The 609-nt window shown below is 52.1% G+C and overlaps 1 protein-coding gene across 1 annotated transcript in view; it reads left to right on the plus strand.

Moving 5' to 3' along the window:
* GMEB2 (glucocorticoid modulatory element binding protein 2) overlaps positions 1–609 on the plus strand; it is a gene marked incomplete at its 3' end in the record, with an annotated part of 15,768 nt that overhangs the window by 13,417 nt on the left and 1,742 nt on the right. Inside the window, exon 7 of the mRNA XM_009578871.1 lies at positions 524–595. Coding sequence (XP_009577166.1) covers positions 524–595 — 72 coding nt within the window. The remainder of the gene's footprint in view (positions 1–523; positions 596–609) is intronic.

Here is a 609-nt window from a genome sequence, read left to right on the forward strand (position 1 = left end):
GAGGTTTGGCAGAGCTGGAGGGAGGGAGGGAGCCCCCCTGCACCCCTGCGCAGTGGGGGGATGCTCTCCCCTTGGAGGCTTTGGAAACCCTCCAGACATCCCAGTCCTGCAAACTGTAAGCTGGGCAAAAAAGGATTGCCAAAAAAATCAGACTCTAAATCTGTTTGACTTTTGCCCTAAGCAGTACGAGTGCGTACGCAGGGGGGAGCAGGAGGGAAATGCTGCTCTTGGGCATGTGTTCTTGTGCAAGGCTTGCAGAAGCAATCCCCGGGGTATCGCACTCCAATGTGGAAAAATAAGTACTGCCGGCACAGCGACCGTGTGCGGCTTCACCAGCCACTTGGGCGTCTCTCCGTTCAGCCCTGAGAGCTAAGTTCAAATAAAAGCACTCCTATGCCATAAAAAAGAGAAGTCACAGAAATGCAGCAAGGGAGTGCTTCCCTCAGAAACACCCCGTGAAAAATACAGAGAAAAATCAGGACTTGGGTTTTTTTTTCTTTTCTTTTTTTGCTATTGGTTGCAGTGAACGGATCCCCGGCTACGATTACCATAGAAACGTGCGAGGATGCCAGTGACTGGAGCACCAGCATCGGAGGTACGGCTTGGGGT

This window comes from Fulmarus glacialis, unplaced genomic scaffold (genome assembly GCF_000690835.1).
Source record: "Fulmarus glacialis isolate BGI_N327 unplaced genomic scaffold, ASM69083v1 scaffold21375, whole genome shotgun sequence".
Lineage (NCBI taxonomy): Eukaryota > Metazoa > Chordata > Aves > Procellariiformes > Procellariidae > Fulmarus > Fulmarus glacialis.